Source organism: Onychostoma macrolepis, chromosome 01, assembly GCF_012432095.1.
Source record: "Onychostoma macrolepis isolate SWU-2019 chromosome 01, ASM1243209v1, whole genome shotgun sequence".
In the NCBI taxonomy this organism is placed as follows: domain Eukaryota; kingdom Metazoa; phylum Chordata; class Actinopteri; order Cypriniformes; family Cyprinidae; genus Onychostoma; species Onychostoma macrolepis.
In genome coordinates this window covers 35,247,269-35,269,911 of record NC_081155.1, presented here as the reverse complement: position 1 = coordinate 35,269,911, position 22,643 = coordinate 35,247,269, and the positions used below count along the sequence as shown (strand labels likewise).

The following is a 22,643-nucleotide window of genomic DNA, read 5'->3' as shown; positions in this document are numbered from 1 at the left end:
TGTATTTCTAAATTTCTATTCAAAGAATGCTAAAAAAAAAAAAAAAATCTATCACTGTTTCCTCAAAAATATTAATCAGCACAACTTTTTTCAACATTGATAATAATAAGAAATGCTTAAGCACCAAATCAACATATTGGAATGATTTCCTAATGGTTACGTGAGAATGAAGACTGGAGTAATGACATCACAGGAATAAATGACATTTTAAAATGTTTTGAAACGTAATATTTCATAATATTATTGTTTTTTACTGTATATGTAACCAAAAAAAAAATGCAGCCATGGTTAGCGAAAAAGACTTCTACAACAGTGTGATGAGAAATATGTTCACGCCTAACTTTTGAGTGCAGTTGTGGGTATCTTTGTGACATTTCTGAGATCACGTCTAAAACTCTAAAGGAGACACGGTGTCCTAACCTAAGTCTCCAAAGAAAAGCAATTTGTCTGTCCATACAAAAAAGCAAAAATTCCGTGCAATGCAGCACAATAACATCTAATCAGAACATATTTGACACACTCATGTGGACCAGGATTTTGAAACAATTACATTTTATGGTGAGTGGGTCCATATTCAACAACCGAGCAAGAATGCAAAATAAAAAATAAAATCAATCGACAAATATCACCGCTGATTAGGCAAAAACTCTCTTTTATCACTTCTTTCGGTCTTCTCCGTGCAATCAAACAATCAGTAGCATTTGTCTTCTCCGTTGTCGGAGGGCTGTTAGTAAGTCACTCACTGGCTGGCATTACCACCAGAAAGGCTTATGGATCGATTCTACCAAATCCTCACTTAAGTGAGTTGCATCAAGATATCCACTCACATACATAATGTCATCAAAAAGCAGCACAGAGGCTATTTTTGTTCAGAAATACAAACTCCTTAAGTCTCTAAAGCTGATCCCTGCTTTATCAGATGATGGCTGAGCCACTCTACTAGCAAACGGACCGATAAACAAATAAAATCCAGCCTGTGAGAATGAAATATAGACAAAAACCATCAGCGCAAAAAATGAAGCCAATCATTGCAATAGCTTTGTTTTTAGTTTTCCAAATGATTTTCTTTGGAACTTGCCCATTTAAAATAAATACCTCTAAGGAAGTAAAACACAAATGGTGCGAAACGGAAACCAAAAACAAACTTTTTTTTTTTTTTTTTTTTTCAGAAACTAAATGAAAATGGAAACAAAATCCCTTTCAACAGTTCCAGAACAAAAACACAATTTTTAATGGTGACTGGGTATTATCAATGGTAAGATTATTTTTAATAAAAACAAAATAACTATTCTTTACAGTAAACTTTTCAGAATTACACCAGAGAGAACATTTCCAACACCGCAATGTCCGGAAAGACAATATTTGTATTCTTCCTCATAGAAGCCCATTTTAAGAAAGCTTAACAGGGCTTAATCTACTGAGACAGTGGCTTTGGAAGACTAAATTTGCACTTAATTTGACAATAAATAGTGTAAAGTTTACAGACAAACTGATGAGCCCATAATCTAAAAGCAAATTTAAAAGATTATAAAAAGCATTTTCTATAGAAAACCATTAAAAATAAAAGGCTCAATGTGGCTTACTGTTCTGGGAGACCAAATTTATTTAGCATCTTACTGATAATAAATACTGTCTACAGACAGACAGATGAGCCCAGAATCCAAAAGTGCAAGTTTTTAAAATTAATTTGGAACAGTGCCCAAGAAACGTTGAAAATACCAATTCATCTCAGAACAAAGTGAAATTTGCAGAGTACAGTGCAAGCAAAACCAGTGTTGTGGGTTTGATTCTCATGGAAAGCAGGAAATAAAGAAATGTAGCTAATCTTTGAATGCACTGTTGAAAAAAAAAAAAATGTATGCCAAAAGCATGAAATGTAATAAGAACACCATTAAGTTGTCTTAAACTAGTGCCATTACTTAAGAACTTCTCACATAAAAACCTATTAGTTTTAGAAATACCTTAAAACACCACATATAGACCTCAAGATTCAAGAAACACAGAAAAGGTAAAAATCAAATAACTGGTCATTTTAAGGAGAGAAACAAACTCATATGCCATCACATAAAAACAAAATCTGCTTGAGACTAAATGTAATACATATTTATATATATTCAGTCCAACTCACCTGCTTGCTGGTATACCCTATGCACTTCTGTGGTTTTGGCCATGAAAGTTATACAGCTCAAGGTTGCCAACTGATGGCCTGGCAATGTCAGTATTTTAAAGCCTAATTGATAAATAAATAAATCTTAAACAGTACACTATGACGATTTAAACACAACAACAATTAGGAATTTAAAAAGAAAAATATGAGGAGTGAAAATTGTATTTTCATAATGCTTATTTGGAAACACAAGAAAGCCTTTAAAATTAAATCTTGAGATAGAAAGAAAGTAAGATGAAGAGCAAAAACTGCATTTTCAGAAATAAAATAAATAAATAAATAAATAAAAGCCCTAATAAATTTAACTTTACAATAATTTTTGTAAGTGAAAACTGCATTTTTAGAATTTTCCATGTATGGTTATTACAAAACATAGCTTTAAAAAATTACAATAAACTGGATTAAAACTAAGTTTTCTGAAATATATGGATATTGAACAACTGAAAAGCCTTAAAATGTCTCAATATTTAATCATACTCTCCAGTAAAAGATAAACAAGAAGGATAAACCAAAAGAAATCTGATGTTGCAAGTTCCTCATAATACTGCTGAGGCCAAGGTTTCCTAAGCATTTGGGAACAGCAGCCTTCTCCATTTGACCTGCCTTGAGCGTACTTTGTTTCTGTTTGTTAGCACTGCACCGCCTCAGCAGGCAAAGGTTGAGACCGTGATAGCTCACCAAGTCAGGGTCATGAGGGAGACTGCAAGGGGAAGGGAGCAAGGGTGATCAACAGTGCTTCTTATCCACCTTTATTTTCTCGACAAAGCCACTCATCTTCCTGTCACTGCTAGAGAGGAGAATGGGGGAGTATGCTGTTCTTTTCTGCTGCTTCCTGCCTTTGCTCTCTCTAACTCTCATCAGCTCTGTGTCTCTTGCTCACATTCCCTATTTTAATAGAGATAGCACACAATAATGCTTTTCTGTAGGAGGGAATTGGAAGACTTAGACAAGTGTAGAGGGGGAGAGAGACACAGAAAGGTTGAAAGAGATAGTGGGGCGTATGGAGAGTGGAAATGAGGCAACTGCTGGAAAGAAAGAAGGAATGCACGATGCAGATGATAACAAAAGAGGGAGGACGAGATGATGAGAGAGACAGAAAAAGAGCGCTGGAGAGAACTGTGGGCTGTAGCTACAAGGGGCCATCGAGCAACGGCGTGCAGATTCTATTTCGAGTCGCTGCTTAAGTTGAGGTCAGTGCTTTCACTGCCAGACCGGAATGGTAATTAGAAGGCAGGCGGATCACAGAGGGAATAGTACCAAAGAGCACTCTAATTCATACTTGCACTGCCATGTAGCGGAGGAGGTTATGCACCAATAAGAGTCGGAGTTGGGCTAAATACTTCCAATGGGGATCTACATTAGTGTGGTCTCGCTCGTCCAATAGGGGGTGTTATATAGGGAATGCTGTTCTCCAATAAGAGCTTGATTGTTCGATCAAAAGAAATTGATGTGCCATTAAAACTCAAACGAGGTGGTGAGTATCAGCAGGGGTAAAACAGTGGGTGTGATGGGAAAGACGAGATGGATTCAAAACAGCCAAGGAGTAGTATTAAATTGTCCATAAATACAATGGAAAGAGAGAAACAGAAGAGGCACTCTGCAGGAGGGGATGAGATGACAGCAGGCTGTAGATGAATGACAGCTATAGCATTTCTGTATCTCAACAGAAGAATATGGTGCAAAGCTATGGCTTTGGTTCCCTGGAAATGTCGAAATGCAAAAACAGGGTTAGGGGCCATTCACACATAACGCCATTTTTCCATTCTACTGCTTTTACAATAGTTTTTTCTATGTAAACACGCAGTAGATGGACGTCTTTGACCATTGTGTCATAAAAACACGCCACTCAAATTAAATGAAAAGATAAAAATTTTTGAGAAAAAAATTATTAGGGGCCGTTCTCGCAGAAAACGTTTTTGCATTCCACTGCGTTGCTTTTCCAATGTTTTTCTATGCTCAAGTTAAAGTTCAACTTCAAAAGACAACAAAATGCATCTAGAGACCTTGTGTTTCTTTCCCATTTCATTTCTAGTGTCTTGCATTTTTAAATGCAGAAAAACATGTTCTTTGTGAGTGGCCCTTAATTCACTGTCTATAAGATAATCTGTCGATTGCATAAAAGCAGTGTCTGTAATGTTGCTATTTTTTGTTCCTAAAAACAGTGTGATTGTGTTATTTCTAAAACAGTTCAATAACCAAGAGGTTAATATTAATTAACTTAAATCACAATATTACAATTTATATATCTGTTTTTGCTCCGTCCAATGAAAATATTTCCAAAGTGAACTACCGTAAATTGGTTGTGCATTTCAAAGTAATGCACAATATTTTTGTTTTTAATTAACTGGATAAAGGAATGATTCAATGACTCATCAAGATTGTCATATGTCGCCACCTACTGGCATAACAATGTAACCTGCAAAGTCACTGCAAAATACTCACTAATAGGGGAAAAGAATGACTATGGTTAGTTCAAAACTAAGTTTGATTCCACAAACCCACTCCATTCTTTTTTTCACATTGTATTTTTTGGTTCTGAACCACGGCACAGTTTTTTAATCGCTAACCTCCTGCCAGTACTATCAGCAGCTGTTTATCAATGTATCTAGGGAGAAGACACCAGCTTTACTGTTTTATTCATGTTTTGTCACAGTGCTTTTAATACCAAAACTTAACACAAAGAATGACACTTGCCTCTGTCTTCCAGATGGATTGAAAGAAATACACAGAATGCGAGCTGCTCACTGAAAACATTCAGTTTCTGTGGAGACAAGCATCAATGAGGAATGCATTATTTTACACTGCGAGTCATAATAGAAGAACACATATAGATTAAGGCCAAATATCTGTTGATCTTCATTCTTCTATTTTTACTTGTATTTGGATCTAAGCACCTGTGTGTGGTGTTTACCTTTTTTATCCTAGACATGTGTTTGGTGCTACGCTATTTCTTTTTCTTAATTTATAATAGTCAAATTATTCAGCATCAATAAAGGTTCACCTGCACAAGTTATTATTATTATTATTATTTATTTTTTTTTACAAATAATTTCTTTTTTACATCAATCATAGTGGAGTCCACATAAATTATACTCTATGCTCTATACTCCTTTTTTAACTATTCAATGACAAGGATCCCTAAATATAATGATCATCTTCCAAAAATATTAAAAAATATATGGAAAAAAAAATGTAGACAGTGTGAGGAAAAAAATAGAAAACTGTAATAAAGTCAACATGTTGTTTCTAAAATTAAATAACTTACTTTTATATTGTCATTGTCAATACGATATTGTCAAACATTATTTGGAAAAAGTTTGATGTTAATTAATAAGTTAATTAATATATTTAGATTTAGATTTCAATTCAATAAATAATGTTACAAAGTGTGTAAACTTATTTATTAACTATCTTAACATGTTAGCTTTGACAGCCCTATAAAAGTATATAAATTTTTGTATATAAATTTTCCCCCTCAAATTTGAAGAGGTTTGAAAACCTCTGCCCTGGACCACAGTTTCAAGCCTACACCAACCAAATTACATCAAACAGATTTGGGTGAACATCAGAAGGTCCTTGATGCTGAAGTACAGTATTATCTGTATTGATGCTCTTCAGAAGCACAGGGTCTTGACATTGCTCCATTTTGTGATGATTGATCCACAATCTGGAAATTTCAGCAAAGGTAGCTCAACTGTTAGAGCATGGGTTCAATTCTCAGGGAACGCACTTTGAAGTCGCTTCGAATAAAAGAAGTCTGCCAGACACCCAACGTATAGTTTAATATAGTGTTTATGCCAGGGTTTGCTTTGTGCTTTGTGTTGAAAGTGTCCTGAGAGACAAAGACCTATGTCGAGATGACGCATTTGCTTATGTTATGACTAACATCGATCATATGTCTCTTTTTAATAAACTCTATATGAAACTCTGTATGTGAGTTTACCCAGGCGCCGTTCTTGTCCAGGCACTGACAGATCATCAAGCGTTCATGACAGTCTTGAACCTACTTGATCCTTAATACTTGAACCACAGATAGGAATGAGAAAAGGACAGAACAAGAACTAGAATGTAGAGCAAATTGCTGTGCTGAATTGCCAACCAGTATATCAAAGCAGCTCTCGAATGACTCATACAATCTGACCCTGAAATGGACTGCTCAGTAGCTGCAGAAATTTTCAAACGGTCAAGGTGTTAAATGATGACAGTGGCTGGTTTCCTTTTCGCAGGGCAGTTCTGGCACATCTGGGACTCTGTGAAGCACCACCGGGCCTTAGTCCAAATCTCACAATCAACGTGACCCTGATCCAATGGGTCTGAATGCTGTCCCCCCAGAGGAAGCCTTTTCTCAGATGGCTCCCAACACCGGCCTCCTGCAGACACCAACACACACACATACACACACACCTAGCTGGAGTAGACGCTCATGCCCGCCGCTCTTCAGAGGCACCAGATGTCTGTGGTCAGGGATGACATGGCAGTCTGTGTGGGGGTGAATCCCCTTTCCTTTGAGGAAAGACTACTGAGGGGTGGTCTCGCTTTTTCACCTGCTTAATAGTCTGAGGTGACTGTGGGAAACATAAGGCCACCAATTCAGGATTTGCTTTCTATTAAAAGCATGAAAACATTGACATGCCTGGACAATAAGCTAATTTTTTTTGTAAAATCTTGTGAGCCGTCTAATGCTGATATACTGTACACTGAAAATAATTTGGTGTAAAAACAATTTTCACTCAGAAATTGCAAGTAACACAGTGGATTACAAAGAAACGTTGAAGTAGAAAGAGTGAAAATGTATGTTCTATTCAACATACTCCAATAATCTTTGTTTTACTTGCAACTTTGAAAAATGATTTTTACACTGTATCCTTCTAAGCATAATAATCAGCATGGATAAACAATATAAATTTTTAATTACAGCTTTATGTTTAAAATAATTAAAAAAAAATCTAAAATAATTATAATTATTTTATTGTTGGTGATGCTGCACTGTTGGAAATTTGTATTTATAATCAGCATTTCTGTTGCCTTCTTCCACAATGTTGTAGAAGAGGTTATTGCGATGCATTTTGGATTTGTCTTCTTAGTTATTGACACAAAATTAAATCAGGTATACTTAATTAAGTTGCATACATTCTAAAACTTAACACATTTGTGATGTCTTTAAAAATACATTCTCCGTGGGCATAAGTTTTCAAAAAGAGTAAGTGTTCTTAAAATAAGTACTTTATGAAATGTTTAGAAACCCTTTCTTTTATAATTAATTTCAATGCTGCTATATATACTGCTGCAAAATTAGCTAGTATTTTCTTCTTGTTGTTTTCATCATCACTCTTATTAGACAGGTAATCGGAAGACTTTTTTTCAGTTCAAACAGTGTACTCTTTTTCTTTCACAAGTAGCTTCTCAAATATGTACTAAACTTCTATCCAGTTTTTAATGATGAACAAATTTATACAATTTTATAGGAAAGAATATCTAAATTGATCATATAGTCTCTGTGACTCTTTCTGCAGTCTGCATCATTACACCAGTAGCGACAAGGGACTGTATTACTGAATCATTCACACAATCAATTTTTTTTTTCCCAAGTCATTTAAAGTGTTTATTAAAATGTTATATTTTAAATAGCCTAATTCCAAATTCATATTCATATTACAAATTAGGAATCATTTTAATGTATCCAAAGATTAATTATGAGAAATGCAAATTATTTCACTTACCTTTTATTCATTTGTCATCAGACATATGCAATGAACGAATCAGTTATGTAAACACATACAATTACACGCATATTCACAATAGTCATTTGCTTCTGCTTTGGCTTTGTTTGGAACTTTTCGGTGACAGAGCAAAAACAGTATAGACAATGCATCTGACAATACTTTTCTGTCTAAAATGCAAGTTAACTGCTTGTTTATTCTGTTACTTTTGTGTGAAGTAAGCAGTGAATATTACAGAGATGCCACTGTATTATTGTTTCAAACCAAGCAAGGGTTTACCACTATTCTTTAATGCTTGAGTATATTGCACTCAGTCTGTACAGACCAGAAATCTGTTGACAATCAGTTGGCTCTGCCTACAAAAGGACACATGCTCAGTCCTACATTTGCAAACAAAGCGAGAGGATTATATACATCTAATTTACATTCAAATTACATTAAAATGCACAAGCAGCAGACATGTAACTGAAGGTGTAAGCAAACCTACTTATGTATTAGCAATGCAAAGACTCTGTTATCATGCCAGTAAAACACTGATCTTTCTACTGAGCTATGGTAATTGTGATAATGGCATATTCATGACAGTGGACCCTAATTGATCATATTGATTTATGGGAATAACATAAACGACATAAAATATGGTGTAAAATGACTTAATAATTTACTTTGACGATTATTGATCAGGCAGTTATCAAACTACAGGTAAACTGATCCAAACATATAATGAATCCTCCATAAATGCTGTAAACTAATGCGAATGCTGTTTCTTTGTACATATGAAATCCACCGCTTATCTGCAGGTTGTCTCAGTATTTCTGTCTACATTGAAAAGCAGATTACAGCACAGAGAATGGTTTTGACTTATATCTCTGATAATGACCCAAGTTCAAATTTGTGATTCATGATAATTCAAATTAATGCACTGGAACACTCACAGGTCTATATCAGTGTTTTGTGTTGTGTTAGGATCCATTGTTCTATGCTCCTTGACGTTATCTTGACTGCTGGACTTCATGACTAAAGCATCAAGCAGCAGGGCTTTGTTAGGGGAACTTTTCATGTACCAGAGAAATCAATGCTAAGGCAGATGAAGAAAAAAAAATGTATTATTGCGAAGACCAATCTGAGAACCTGTCGAAAATCTATTACACATCAAAGAACATGACTTAGAATGGCATCTTTGTCTGATTTCAAAAGACAACGATTTTCTATATTTCAAATTCAAGCTTCAATGAATAGAGAAGATGTTCCACTAGCAGCCACTTCAATTAATTACACACAGGGCATCACTCCAGGCTAAACTTTGAAATTCTTCTAAAATTGACCTTACTGTCAGCAACTGAACTCTTCTAAAGGAGGCTGTGTTTGTCGTTACAGTAATTATAAAATATATACCATTCTGGTCTAAAGACCACAGTGCTAAAGACTGTGATATCCCTGATAAAAGTTTACTTTACTAAGCACTAAAGTACATAAAAATAACTGGGAAAAATTATAAATTAAATTATAAGTAAGAAAGATATATGCACACACACACAGAGAGAGCGAGAGATACATAATTTAAAATAAAATTATTAAAACTAAAATAAAAGTTGTTGTATATGAATACATTACATTTAAGTTAATGAACACTTACAGTAGATATAATTTATTCTAATTTAATTTAGAATTTAATGCACAAAAGAATACATATGAAATTATATATATATATATATATATATATATATATATATATATTAGTGCTGTCAAATGATTAATCGCGATTGCTCCAACCTGAAAATAAAAGTTTTTGTTTACATAATAAATGTATGTGTACTGTGTTTATATATATATATATATATATACATATATATATATACATAGTAACAGGAGTATGCTTTTGTACTCAAACAAAATATATTATAAGTATTATCTGCTTTTAATATTTACTAGAAAAAGACAAGAAAGAAACACTGTAGTTTATAAATATCATTGTTTTTTAATTATAGTTATTTTATATAATTTCTGCAGAAGTAGCAATCAGAAATCTTGTGGAATGATTTCTTGCTTTATAGAAGAATACAAATGAAATTTTTTTTTTTTTTTCCTAGAAAAGTGATGATGAGTCATTGCCTCATCAAAAAAACTATTTCCGATGGGACTCTGCACCAGACATATTTTTAATGTCAACCAGAAAAAAAAAGGTAACATTGAAACCTGCTAAGTAAAAGGGGACATTTCAAAAAGCGATAAAACATCTTAACAAGTGAACTGTCAGAAGTAGTTTCTGTTTTTGTCCTTGATTCGTCTTACAGAACTGCCTACAGGAGATTCTCTTTCTGAAAAGCAATCCGATTTGAATGTCTGTTTTATTTAGCTGTTTTGTTTGGAAAATGGCGTTCTCTTTGTGCCCGGTCTCCGCTCTGCAGGAGAAGCGCTAGATCTCTTTGTTGTTGTCATTGTTGCTTGGGTGATTTTGCTTGCTTGTTTGTCTTTTGTTTTTATTTTGATTTCTCAAAAACATAATAGAATAGTGAACATCAAATGAAGGCTTTTCAAGGCGGATAAAATAATCTTAAGCCGGACATTAGTCGTGGAAGAGAAGCCGAGGCGGACTGCCTTACCACAGAGATCAAAAAGATACATCAAAGGGCCCAAGAAAAACACATCCAAAAAACAGAACATCTGAAGCTCCAAATATCAGATAGCTCCGCAACAAATGCAACACAAAACAACCCCGCAAGCCAGCCGAACCTGGGACGAGAAGGTGGCCCATAACAACAACGTTTCTTTTAAGCCAGCTGTTTGATAAACACCAAAGGAGAACGGATCTCTTGACAGTCTATTCGAAAGTCAACCAAAAGAAAGACAATAAAAGAAGCAGAAGTGTATCTAAAAACAGTGTTTAATTACCTTCTCCTCCAGATACTTCACCGTAATCATGTCTTGTGCTTTTTGCTATTGCCATGGTTACTGTCAGCCAAAGCTACAATTGTGAGAGAACCAAACTCCAGCAACATTACAGTGGAGGAATGCAGACTCCGGCAGAGAGAAAAATTATCTTACTTTGCTGCATCCACAGGTTGGCAACAAGTACACTTGGGAGATACTCTGAATAATAAAATATTTGGCTCACAGGTTTGCTATTATTACCCACTATTCAAAAACACTGATAAAACAATCAAAGTCAGTGACAAGACCCACCCAAAATAAGCCAAATTTACAAAGAATCTGAAGTACTTTTATGCTCCCAATGTGGTGCATCAAACTCCAACTGCTCAAACAGTTGATAAATTAACATTCTCATCTAAACAGCTTGTAATGAGGTCAAGAGTGGAATCATGACTGAAAAATCCACATGTACACTATTGGCCAAACTTGACTGTAATCCTACAACCGCTTGCACTGTCATCATGGCAGCACAATTCTAACAAGGAAACGTTGGGATGAGAATTATGGTAATGAAGAGTCATGGCAAAGTTACGGAAATGTAAACACCTCACAGCTCTCTGAGGAACCATGTGTGAATTTACAGCAGATGAATGCAGCACCAGTCCGTGTGTAATGACTGTGTGTAATAGTGAGTGAATTTGGCACGCTCAGCATGCTAGTGGCCTCGATGAGATAATTGCATCGGCGCATTAACTCCTCTTGTGCGATTGTAGGCCTAAATCTCAGGCTTTCACTCAATTCTTTTCCAATTGCTTCTTGAAAATAAAGACCTACAAGACATGGTCACTAACACCAGTAGAGGGAGAATCCATTTATTTTTTGGAAACGGACTAAACTTTGATGTGCCAGAAGTCTTGTGTTCAGATCTTCAGTGGCCACTAATCAGGTGCAGCATGAGCCAAGCTGTGAGTGTGAAATGACAGTGCTCTTTCTTTGGCTTTGGATGATACTTTCGATACTGATGCAATATTGAGAAGATATATAAATCATAGGTGTTTATTTTTAACTAGATTTGATATTTTATTTAGCTGGAAAATAAATGTGCATTATAGAATTGACTTAAAATAATTAACTTTATTAGCAAATATTTAGCTCACACAGATTTCTTCTTCTTCTTATTATTATTAAATATAGTGGTTGTTTAGCCAGTAATTTCATATTTTATTTACTTTAATAGCAAATATGTGGGTATAATAGGGACTATTTCTCCATTTACTCATTTGTTAATTGTGACATTCATTGTAATATGTCACCCTGGACCACAAAACCAGACTTAAGTCGCTGGGGTATATTTGTAGCAATAGCCACAAATACACTGTATGGGTCAAAATTATAGATTTTTCTTTTATGCCAAAAATCATTAGTATATTAAGTAATCATATTCCATGGAGATATTTTGTAAATTTACTACTGTAAATATATCAAAACGTCGTATTTGATTAGTAATATGCATTGCTAAGAATTCATTTGGACAACTTTAAAGTCGATTTTCTCAATATTTAGATTTTTTTGCACCCTCAGATTCCAGATTTTCAAATAGTTGTATCTCGGCCAAATATTGTCCGATCCTAACAACCCATACATCAATGGAAAGCTTATTTATTCAGCTTTCAGATTATGTATAAATCTCAATTTTAAAAAATTGACACTTAAGACTGGTTTTGTGGTCCAGGGTCACATATGTTTGTGTGTCATTTGTAATTTATTTATTTACTTATTTATTCCTTATTTAAACTAAAATTGGTAGAAGTTTGATCATTTTCTGTAATAGCTGTTAATGATATGTGATAAACAAAATCAGAAATCTGATCATATGCAGATTTAGGTCAAAGTGAACATTAAAATGCTGACTATTAAATATAATGTTAAATGGCTGCAATTAACCATTTCTCTGCTTTTATGAAGAAAAAAAATATTCTAAAAATATTTAATAAATGCTCTAGGACTTGACTGACAGATCCATTGACAGAAGGTTAAAATTATTAAAATTAATCATTTGAAAAGTACATGGTCTTTGAAGGTAAGAAAAAACCTAAAGAAGAGCAGAGTGAATTTGCTGTCTGAATGTGCAGGTTAATTGCATTGGCACCTTGCATTTTGATACGTATCTTTGTCATTCCCTTAGTTAATTATTTGAAATAGAAATGACCGAAGACCAGTGCTAATAGTGTATGCTCTCCAGAGGGGTCAAGGCAGATGTAAAGTCGAAAAAAAGCAAAGCGAGAGAGACAAGGAGGGGTCGCGGGGTATTAAAGCTGAGAAGTGAGAGGTGCAGAGAAAGCAAGTTACTGAGAGTTTGAGGAAGAGAATGAGAAATATAATTGAATTGAAGTTTCAAATGAAGAACAGAGATGGAAAGAACGATAGAAAGAACAGTCTGGCCTCTGGTATCTTCTGTCACTCTGTAATGCAGCTGCTTTTACAGCAGGCGTACGGCCCATCTCACCGTGCCACTCGCTTCATTTGGCTCATGATGTGGCCCATCAGCCTAGAACCTAGAGTGGGCATTTCTCTCTCCTTCTCTCCCTTCGCTCTTCCCAGTCCTTTCTGTGACCATTCGAAGCTGCTATTATCTTGTCACTGCCCAGTTGTAGCCTCGCAGTGGGAGATTATTGCAACAGAGTCGTCCCTCTCCTCAAGAAAAATAAAAGTTGAGATAACTCAAAATATCATCGACATCATGACACAAGAGATTTGTGACTTTTCTCATGTTGGACCAAAATACACAACTGAGATGTTTAGCTGTGCACTAAAACTTTTGGAGCTTTTTAAACTAGAGTGTAAATGTCCTCACTTTCAATAAAACATTTGCAATTGCTTTGTAAAAGGTGTTTTTATTTATGTGTTTTTGATGGTGACTATTGTGGTTTATGTATTATATATTAAGGGCCTTTGTCGTTGTTGTTTTAACTAAGAGTTTTTAAATGAACACATCTTTCTTTTAGTGATGTAAGAGGAAAATATTTTTTACACTTTGAATCAACTGCTTCACAAAATGATTTGCTGTAATGAAGTACTTGAAGCACTACATGCAGATGATTCCTGCTGGTCAAAATTGTGTAAATGCATCAAAACCTCAGGCTAAACATGCATAAAAACACCCTTTACACATCAACTGCAAATGTTTTATTGAAAGTTTCATCTACTAAATGCATTTACAAATCATCAAATTGAATTAATCATGAAGTGTCTGTATAATATGTGTTATCTTGCAGGGCTTGTTTTGTTTGATTTAAGGAGGGCATGGTTAAACAGACCAATAAGACTATTACTTACTACTCTTATTTTTTAATTTACAAATATGTCTTTAAAAATGTCTACAAATTTATAGAACTCATCTGAGATTAGGTAAAAAACACAGACATGGTTCACTGAGATTTCCCCTAGCAGCAAACCTTAGAAATTTTGAAACATTTTGAAACGGTTATGAAGTAACAAAGCCTTGTTTACTGAAATCACATGGCAGTTTGATACACGCTCCAAAGGTTTGGAAGCTTCACAAATCAATACTTCGAAAGTGCCCATCACAACTTTTCTTAGTACTTGTTATTTAAACAAGATCCTCCGTTTAATTGAGAACTTTGTGTATGGAATTGTCTCAACATAAAGGCTTGTTTGATGAACATTATAATGTGTATCAGTCTAACTAAACTAGTGAACTTGCTGAACTAGCTGTTGTTTCTCACAATCCTCAGGCATTTGGAGTGTATTTTTGTGAGGGTCAGTCAGTACAACCATCCAATCAGCTACAGCAGAAACTCACACAATGTGAGTTGGGTTTAAAATCACGGATGCTTTAATCTATGCAAATATGGTTTACTCAAACAAACAGTCCATCCTGCCAAACATGAGAGGTTTGGTTACCATGGCCACCTATTGGTAAAACAATGCCTGCAATTAGCAGAGCTTTTCTGATATTGCAATTGTAATTATAATGTGTGCAGTAATAGATTAAGGTCAGTGATTTATGGTGTAAATTAAACCGCAATTAAAGCGGAGTTCATTTTCTTCTTTGTAATACGAGAGGAAGCATGTTAAATCAAAATTACATCAAAACAATAGATTTGAACTGCTGTAATGTCCGAACCATGTCTCACATTATGAACCAGTTAATGGCCAGCACTGTGTTTTCTTCCTTGGTGATGTTAACCTTTTCTTAACATCACCTGTTCAGGTGACAAATTGAAGTGCTTCCTTTCTTTCCTGTTACACACTCGAGGCTATCTGGAGGGGAAATGTTTAACACAACTCTTTTATTCTTCTGTCCTTCAGCTATAATATATATTAATCATTTGATACTGCTGTTACTGAGAGTTGCGTTGTAATCGGACTGCCCTTTCCCACTGGCAGAGTTAATTAAGTGTAAAATGGATGGAGGTGGGAGGGACGGGAGGGGTGGGGGGCGATGGGAACGAAAGCTTGGCAAGGACCCCGATACTCGAAGCACAGAGTCTACTGAGGGGATCAGGACACCGATGGGGCCTTCATCTGCCACTCAAACTCGGACCAGCACAGCAAACCTAAGAGAAGATGGATTACGGCCATTTGTGATGCCATTAGAGCTATTGAGTGGGTCTGTTGCTCACCACAGCTTTTATTGGCCGGTCCAGGATCAGCGTGCTGAGTGCTGACATTGAAGACCAAAGCAAGCTGTCCATTTGGTTTCCAAGTAAGAATGACTCAACCTACAGAGTTGAGTGTTTTTTTTAAAGAAAAATTGGTTTATGTACTGCAGTGTGACTAAAAAAATCACTTAAAAGGTCATATGTCCGATTCAGTTAGGATTATACAGTATACATAAATAATCTTTCTAACGATTACATTTACCCTGATTTTGCAGAGCAGAGTTGAATACAAAAGCTGTTTTTGTCCCTACATTGAACCAAAATTTGGTGTAAAAATTATTTTCACTCAGAAATTGCTTGTAACTTTTTACAATGATTTACAAAGAAATGGCTAGTAACACACTGAATTACACGCATGGTGACCTTTTTACCCAGACATGTCCTACCAGGATTTTTAAATTGCCTAAAATTCTCTGTAGATCCCACTTTCTCGCACGCCACGATTGGTCGAAGTACAATGCCTTCACACTATCGGTCAAACTACTTTTCAATCGTTAACTTCAAGAAGTATGAAAACAATAGGAAAACAAAGCCAAAACCCTGACTTGTAAAGCAATTTATAAATTCCAGGACATGCCCGGGAAAAAGAGGATGTGAAATTTTGAAGTAGAAAGACTGACATTTAATTTTTTCTTGTAAAATGTACTTCAAAAATCTTATATTATTAGCATTATTAGTATTATTTACAATTTGGAATTTAAAAAAAAAAATTACAGTATACAAGAAGTCAATGGGACCCAAAACAAAATTGGACCTAATTGACTTTCATTGTATGACAAAAAACACTGAAATATTTTTCAAAATATCTTTTTTTTTTTTTATAGAATAAAGAAAGGGTGAGTAAATAGTAACAGAATGTAATTTTTGAGGTGACCTATCGCTTTTAAAACCAATGAAGTGAAAGTTTGCACACTTTTTAAAGTATTTCTCGCTTATGTTTTAAATCTGTCATCAAAGTTTGCGGTCCAACCCAAGCATTTTTCAGTCCGTTCTGAAGGAATTTTCTCAGAGGTGGTAAAGGATTGGCAGTAAATTGAAATGACACTTCAAGAGATTAAGAAAGGCATTTCATCAGCGTCTAAATTCATAGGACACATACGCCTCCAGATAAGAGGCAAACCAGAGATGCCAGTTTAATTAAAACTATCGCTGAACAACCCTGTTAAGGACAGAGAACTGTTTGCCTCATCAACACTGTTTTTAATGACTCCTCTATCTCAAAATCTATGCTTGCCCTGTTGTCTAATGAAAAGGGGCCACTGGTGATACTTCACCAAGTTCATGTAACATGTTTACATGTTATCATGATTCATTACAAAAGTAATAACAAGAAGAATGTGCAATTACAAACAGCTCCACAAAGCAATTACATATCAAGTACATGTTGTTCATTAGAAGTACCCTGCTTAATTAATTAGAAAGAATTACATGAAAACTAATGTAAGTGTGCAGTGTTGCTCTACAGAAGAATCACTGTTATATGAAGCTCTTGATAAATTCATTGAAATTCGCAATACTGATTTAATAGATGGTTCTCCTTTCTTTGTTGCAAATACAAAAAGGCTTGGTGATTAAAATAAGCCAGAATGTGTCAAGCCAGAATTAAGGCAGAATGTGTCATTCTTTACACAATAAATAACATAACAAGCTCTATAATAATAATAATAATAATAATAATAATAAAACTCTTCTCAGCTTCCATGATAAGTTGACAGCCACTGAACCAGGAATAGACAAACCAGAAATCAGTGTTCATTTTCTTATTTGGCAGATTTAGTCTAGTGATTGATCAGACTCTGCATATTTGGTTTCCTTTTCATGATATAGTGTTTTCCCTCAGTAGTTATATACTGTAGTTTTTCTATACTGTATAATGTTGGTATGTTTGTGGTGATTTTCCTGGTTTCTCTAGGCCAAAGGCACAGAATCATTAAATAAAAGAACTTGTATTTGATGGATGTGTTGAAATGGTGGTTTTGAGAATCACTCATTTAATAAATAAAGACACTTGCCTGGTTTAAACATCAATCCTTTGGAATAACAAAGCACAAACCAAATACTATACAGAAATCAAGTGAATTATATGGAGAGAGTCACTTGACGACAGATGTCAATCAAATGGCAACAAACTTGGAATTTTGCTGCTAGATCTATTCTGTAGATTCGCTCACGATCTCTTTCACTCTCCTTTATGTGGGTCCGGGGAGAGAGAAACAGAGAGAGAGAGAGAGAGAGAGAGAGAGCACTACACAAACACCAAGATCACCATCAGGTTTATTATAGTTAAATAAAAATATAACCATAGAAAACATTTCCATTGCTTGAAATAGAATAAACATTAACTGAAATAAAATAAAATATGAAAAAGCATATTTTATTTCGGCTAGTTGCCAAAACAACATTTTGATTTAGTTTTAGTGCATTAAAATGCATTAATACATTAACTAAATCAAAAACTTAAATTAAATAAAAACTATACAGACATATTTAATAATAATAATAATGTAAAAAATATATATAATAAAATAAAACTAATTAATAAATAATATTAATAAAAAAGCTATAATAGTATGTCGATTATGGTGAAATAACACTGACAAAGGTTTTAATAGAAAAAGAATGTTACATTTGTAAAGCAAAAATCGGTTAATTCTTATAATAAAAATGGCATAATTTGCAAGGCAATGCATGTAATTGTCCTGATATATAAGGAGAAAGGAGGATTCTTGGAATTCCCTGGCAAACCATCACTTTTAATAGGTTTAAAAGGTTAGTTTGTTTTTATTTTGTCATCAGTTATATTCAGTGGAGTGTTTTATGTTGCTTAGATAATGCTTTTTGCATTATGTCAGTGTCAGTTTCATTACCCTGATGGTGTTTTGTCTGTACTTATTATTGGCCACAGTCTCTGGAGACCAACTTTAAGTAATCATGGTTTTCCATTGTTCCACATGTGTTACCAACAGAACGTCGTACAGCAACATAGATTTGCACAGCTCTAATAAGTCATTTGTATAATACTGTTACATAATGACACAGTTAGGAACTGTAAAAATACCCTCCTATCATGCTTGTCTCATCATCGCTCGATTTCTCCCGGTAAAGTTCTAGCAAACACAGTTGCTACCCAACATTTACCATTTTACAGTGCAGTACTGGCCACACAAATCTCCCATCCAGCTGTTCTCCAGTCTTAACTGTGGAGCTGTCCACTGCCGGAGGTGCTGAAACACACAATCCCTCAGCGGGACTTCTTATCTCCTCTGTGAAAACGCACGAACATAAACACTGAGCAATAAGATACGAATACTCGCGAGTTCAAAAGTTGCTTTGAAGAAATTCCATCGCATATGGACAAATGAGGTTGCACGCGATGGAAAAGCCTGGAGCGGGTAAGCAGATCGAGGGAGGGATTGAACGGAGGAAAGACTCTTTTTTTTTTTTCAGAAATCCATACTGCATGTATGGTTTGTTAGCGAAATACGCGAACTATTTGCGAATTGACAGGTGATCAAGAAGCTTTAGCAGCAGCCCCAGACATCGGCAGCTGTGCCTTTAATGGCCGCAACTTGAACGAGGGTTATTGAAATGCACCCCACGCACAAAACCCAGCACCCCACCACCACCGCGCACTGAGCCCCAAACACACACTATACGCTGTCACATCAGCAACTCACCTTCAGCGCCTCGATGTCCAGCGATGCCGATCGCTCCATATCGAAAGATAAAGTCTAACACAAAAGTTGTATATCTAGCCTTGTAGTTCCCGAGCGAGAGCCAGCCCAGTTCTCCGAGCTGCGGCGGATTCCCTCAGTCTCATTCCCGCTGATCACGACTCCAGCGACAGCCTCAACTATTCAATAGCCTATTTGAAATGTAACTAGTCACTCAGAGTGTCCCAACAGCAGTAACGTGACATAAACAGACTTGCGTGTCCCTCTCCGTTTTCCCCTCCAAAGGCAAAAGTGTTTCCGTCAGTAAGAGACCGTGTTGTCATTGAGAGCGTTGAGCGCGCGAATGGCACATTTGCAGCAAGTCTGGTTGATCAGTCTTTCAAATCAACCTTTTGCGGTATATTTAACGAAATCGGTTCTATTCGAGCAGGCGGATGAGAAGGAGTCTGCAAGCTCCTTGCTGTGATCCGGCTGATTTATTGATTGATTGATTGGTCGTTTGATTAGACAGGGCGCACTCCGCCGCTGCCCTACTTGGTGATCTCCAGAAACCTCCCGTATCCAAACGCGCTCCTCCAGCCGAGTCCCGGTGCTCTGAATACGGACTCTGTGTCTGGGAGAGGGAGTCTGAGGAGGGAGGGATGGAGGGGAAAAGGGGGAAGATCTTCCTCGAGTGGATTGTGGGTGAATTTATCTGTCTTTGGCGGCGCGGTGACTATCCAGACTAGCCAGTTGACTTGCACAGTCCCCTTAGTCTTCTGCGTGGAGATGCGAGCAGGTTCTTTTCATCACTCAAAAAATAAACTGTCCTGCGAGTTATTCTCCTGGGTCCTAGAGCCACGAGGGAGAGAGAGAGAGAGAGAGAGAGAGAGAGAGAGACTCTTACCCGCATGCTGAGCTTATCCGCAATGCTATTTAAGTTTTAATTCGCATGCGTGTGTGTTGCATCTCAAGTGCATACTGTTGACTTGTCCTTTTAAACAATTTCCAAAGTTAACATTTCAATGCAGAATATTCACTCTAAAGTGTTAGTAAACAATATAGAAATGCTACTGAAAATCGTTGGTTAACTATAAGTTACCTTACAATGTAAAAAACCCAAAAACAACAACTGTATTTTAAAAGACAATATGCGTAAAAAGTTTTTTTTTTTTTTTTTTTTTAAATGGAGCTAATGTATTACCTTATAACTTATATTATAAGGCATGACACTGTGCAATTACAGTAAAAATAATGTTGGTAAATATTTTATTATTTTTAAATAAAATTATTTGTTATTGTTATTATTATTATGGTTACTTTTTAATTATATGTATATATATATATATATATATATATATATATATATATATATATATATATATTAGTGCTGTCAAGCGATTAATCACGATTAATCGCATCCAAAATAAAGTTTTTTGTTTACAGAATATATGTATGCGTACTGTGTATATTTACTATGTATATATAATTACAAACACATACAGTATATATTTTGAAAATATTTACGTGTATACATTTATATATTTATATTCTTATATTTTATATAATATATAAATGTATTTAATATATAAACATAAAATATTTTTCTTAAATATATACATGCATGTCTTTGTATTTATATGTACATAATACATATGCACAGTATGCACACATATATTGTGTAAACAAAAACTTCTATTTTGGATGTGATTAATCGCGATCTGCTCGACAGCACTAATATATATATATATATATATATATATATATATATATATATATATATATATATATATATATATATATATATATATATATATATATATATATATGTTTAGATATTATATGACATATGCAGTTATAGGACATGTAAAATACAATGACATCCTGTCCAGTTTTGGCAACCAAACTGTACATTTAGCACAAAATAAATAAATAAACTATTTATTAATTAAATTAATTCACTCATGGTATGTAGCTTAGAAAGAGAAATGGGAAAATGACATTAAAAGTGCTCTAAAAATAACCTACACAGCAGTTTTACAGCTGAAATCATTGTTCCAAAGGCAGGGCTTTGCACTGAGGATCTTTTTTTCATTGTGCCACTCCGCAATTAATCATTCCTTGGCATGGATTTTACATACGCACCTGACCTCAGCTGGGTATATTGTGCCAGCCCCAGCTCCGGTGACGTCAACTCCCAGTCTAGGACCCAAATTAACAGCCCACCGTAAAGTGAGCTGAAGCGACAGTGAGACAGATTTCAAGTGGAACAGCTCGACAGCAATCTTGTGTGTTCGAGCATCTGTGCATGTCTGTGTGAGAGAGATATTCGCATGCAGTCGGGGAAGAGAGACACACACACAGAGAATATGTAGGTTTAAATATTGTGTCCTAGATAAATGGAAATCATATATCATCCTCTGTCTTGCAAATTTTGGCCTATTATTCCTGGATGAGTTTCAACTAAATGTATGTCGCGTTCAGCTGAGGTTGTCTGTCTCGCCTTTTGGGTGTCTGTGTGTGAGAGAGATTATTAAAGGTATAGTTCACCTAAAAATGAAAATTTGCTGAAAATTTACTCAAGAGTTTGTTTATTCTTTGGAATAGATTTGGAGAAATTTAGCATTACATCACTTGCTCACTGATGGATCCTTCGCAGTGAATGGGTGCCGTCAGAAAGAGAGTGCAAAGAGCTGATAAAAGCATCACAATAATCCACAAGTAATTCACATGACTCCAGTCCATCAATTAATGTCTTGTGAAGCAAAAAGCTATTTATTTGTAATAAAGACATTCATCATTAAGACATTTTTAACTTCAAACCATTTTTTCACTCTAAATTACAAGTCCTCTGTTCATAAAATTGTTTTCTCCAGTAAAAAAGTAGTCTCAGCTGAAGCAGGAGAGAAATATGCACAGAACAAGCACCTTACAAGGTGAAAACAGTCCAAAACAGTTCTAAAAAAATGTCAGTGGATTTTGATGTGAGAGGACAATAGGGACTTTTTGACTGGAGGAAGCATTATTATGGATAATTTTTACGAGAAGCAAAAGTTTAAAGCTATAACGCCTTAATGATGGATTTGTTTCTTACAAAAACATCTTTGCACTGCACAAGATGTTAATTGATGGACTTGAGTTGTGTGGATTAGTTGTGGATTAACGTGATGTTTTTATCAGCTCTCATTCTGACGGCACCCATTCACTGCAAAGGATCCATTGGTGAGCAAGTGATGTGATGTTAAATTTCTCCAAATTTGTTCAGATGAAGAAACAAACTCATATCTTTGATGGCCTTAGGGTGAGTACATTTTTTAACAAATTTTCATTTTTGACCAAGCTATTGTTTTAAGATAAACTTTTATGAACACCTATTCATAACATGTCAGACATGTTATCTTTCTCAAAATAGGACCACTGTAGACTGATGAAAGAGAATATAAACAATTTATTTGATTACAACATTAAATGAGCAAAGGTATTAAAATGACTTAGTCTGACATTTGCCACATACATTTGTGTGGTGAATGACATCTTTACCCTGTCT

The 22,643-nt window shown here is 35.2% G+C and overlaps 1 protein-coding gene across 6 annotated transcripts in view; it reads right to left on the bottom strand.

The window, feature by feature from the left end:
• LOC131549005 (zeta-sarcoglycan) overlaps window positions 1–19,850 on the bottom strand; it is a 304,880-nt gene extending 285,030 nt beyond the window's left edge. For 3 of the 6 annotated variants that reach the window (XM_058790756.1, XM_058790728.1, XM_058790734.1), the window contains exon 1: window positions 19,121–19,850. Coding sequence is in view for 3 of the 6 variants with exons in the window: in XM_058790728.1 (XP_058646711.1) it covers window positions 19,121–19,159 (39 nt within the window). In the remaining 3 variants the exon portion in view is untranslated. Of the gene's footprint in view, window positions 1–1,961; window positions 1,983–2,128; window positions 2,188–19,120 lie in introns of those variants that run through there. The other 3 variants (XM_058790746.1, XM_058790764.1, XM_058790771.1) reach the window with 3 other exon arrangements.
• Between the last annotated feature and the right edge of the window lie 2,793 nt (window positions 19,851–22,643).